This window comes from Protomyctophum parallelum, assembly GCF_964188405.1.
Source record: "Protomyctophum parallelum genome assembly, chromosome: 4".
NCBI classification, from domain to species: Eukaryota; Metazoa; Chordata; class Actinopteri; order Myctophiformes; family Myctophidae; genus Protomyctophum; species Protomyctophum parallelum.
In genome coordinates, this window is record NC_139700.1 from 56,280,014 (window position 1) to 56,282,513 (window position 2,500).

The following is a 2,500-nucleotide window of genomic DNA, read 5'->3' on the forward strand; positions in this document are numbered from 1 at the left end:
AATAATAATAGCTGGTATTGTTGTTGTTGAGGCAGTGTTTGTACAGCACGCCCACACTAATGATAGAACACAATGCTGAGTGAATCTCTCTCTCTCTCTCTCTCTCTCTCTCTCTCTCTGTGAAGTGTCTTCATGTTATTGTCATTGTGATAGAGCTAATATTACTCTGTTTACACTGCCTACACTAATCATGAATTATTTATGACCATTGAATTGTGCGTGCGTGCGGACGGTGCATGCGTGTTTGTAAGTGGGTGCGTGTGTGTGTGTGTGTGTGTGTGTGCATTACATTCACCCATGCATTCACACAGACACATTCATACACCGATTGCGGCGGAATTAAGCCATGCAAGGCACCAACCAGCACATCGGGAGCAATTTTGTTTTCAGTGTCTTGCCCATCGATTAGTCGAATAGTCGACTAATCGATCGGAACGGGTCTCAGTCGACTGACCACCTCTTAGTCGACTGAGCAAAAAAAAAAAAGAAAACATTTGTATTTATTTTTAATTTTTTTACCCAAAAAATACAATATTTACAAAAATATACAAAAATATTGTATTATTCCACTAGGTCTGTGGGGGACATAAACACATTTGAACATTCTGACTGTTCAAATCTCCAATGTGCATGTGGAGTGTGTCTGCCTGTGTGTCAATGTGCCACTGCCTGTGACTTGAATCGCACAGTGCGCTGGCCTGATAGACTCCAGAATCTCAATCTCACCTGCTGTGCTCAATCTGGCTAATGACAAGCCTCTCAGTCCATGTTCACAAAAAAAAAAAGAGATTTGAACAGTCAGAATGTTCAAATGTGTTTATGTCCCCCACAGACCTAGTGGAATAATACAATGTTTTGGTATATTTTTTGCAAATATTGTATTTTTATATACAATTTTTTGGGGCAAAAAAAATAAAGAAATATATATATGCATCCGTGCTGTTTAAGCAACATTCTACTGTGAAGACAAGCATGTTAGCATGCTGATGATTCCTCTAACAGTTCATCAAAACTGTCTTTGTAGTAAATTCCTCAATATTCTATATTGGCTGACTAAACTGTAACTGTTCTCCTATTGGCTGACTGTAACTGTAACTGTTCTCCTATTGGCTGACTGTAACTGTAACTGTTCTCCTATTGGCTGTCTGTAACTGTAACTGTTCTCCTATTGGCTGTCTGTAACTGTAACTGTTCTCCTATTGGCTGTCTGCGGTGTTCCAGAAAAAGAAGCAGAAAGAGTTGAAGGACAGCTGGGCGCGTTGGACCGCCCTCCTACAGGGTCAGCCAATCACAGCTGTCAGGTTAGCACGCATGCACGCACGCACTCACGCACGCACGCAGGCATGCAATATCTTCATTTGTGTTCACACTACAAACAGTAGTATACAAAATGTTCGGAAACGTAACTTTGGTTGGTAATTTCTCCCCTTTAATAACACCAAGTGGTATTTAGTATTTTAGTATTTCATATCGTTTTTATCGTTGATTAGTCACCTTTACAACGAGGTACAGCTTGTAAGGATCAGGTGTTGTTTTGTCACCTTTACAACGAGGTACAGCTTGTAAGGATCGGGCGGTCAAAGTTTCCTTGAAAGTTACGTGTGTTGCACAAACAAAACAAACATACAAACAAAACAAACAAACAACAAACAAACAAACAAACAAACAAACCTGGAACACACACCCCGCCTGATGGAAAAACCACTGTTAATTTAACTCGACAGACTTTACTGCATGTCTCTCCCCATTTCCTGTCAGCCTACTGTCTGTCTTTCTATAAAAAAAATAAAGGCAGAAGACCCATAAGGGTTAATTTGGTTTAACTACTCTAATTGAGCTAGGTACCCCCTGCAACTCAAGTACCCCTAGGGGTCCCCCTTTTTGGGAACCACTAGATTGGACGATTGCACTCTCCCACAGTAATAAGGAAAAAACAACACATATTGAACATTTTTAAGTGGTGCAACCACTTCTACATCCAGCAATGTCCGTGTACCTGTGTACCTGTTTGTGATGTACCTGTAACCTGTGTGAGCACGAGTGGTGTGCGCATGCGTGAAATTGGAAACGAGAGAAGTATGTGACATGGCTGCCACCTGCTGGACGCAAACGATACAGAGAAGAAATTGGAACGATACAGAGAAGAAATTGGAATGATACAAATTGGAACGATACAGAGAACCAATAGACGGGAGTTGCACCACTTGGTTCACACTGGTGTGATTTTTACACTTCATTCATTTTTCACTCAGTGTGTGTGTGTGTGTGTGTGTGTGTGTCACTAGGAACTACTTTGGGGAGAAGGTGGCGTTGTACTACCTCTGGTTAGGGTGGTACACCTACCTGCTCATCCCTGCTGCTGTCATCGGGATCATCGTGTTCCTGTATGGACTCGCCTTCTTTAACTCCTCCCCCCTCATGTGAGTGTCATTCATGACTCCTCCTCTTTCATTCATAACTCCTCCCCCCTAATGTGAGTGTCATTCATGACTCCTCCTCT

General features: G+C 41.8%; 1 protein-coding gene across 3 annotated transcripts in view; it reads left to right on the plus strand.

Moving 5' to 3' along the window:
• LOC310856947 (anoctamin-9-like) overlaps positions 1-2,500 on the plus strand; it is a 43,409-nt gene that overhangs the window by 12,601 nt on the left and 28,308 nt on the right. For all 3 annotated transcript variants that reach the window (XM_083762526.1, XM_083762527.1, XM_083762528.1), the window contains 2 exons: positions 1,222-1,301; positions 2,286-2,420. In XM_083762526.1, coding sequence (XP_083618652.1) covers positions 1,222-1,301; positions 2,286-2,420 — 215 coding nt within the window. The remainder of the gene's footprint in view (positions 1-1,221; positions 1,302-2,285; positions 2,421-2,500) is intronic.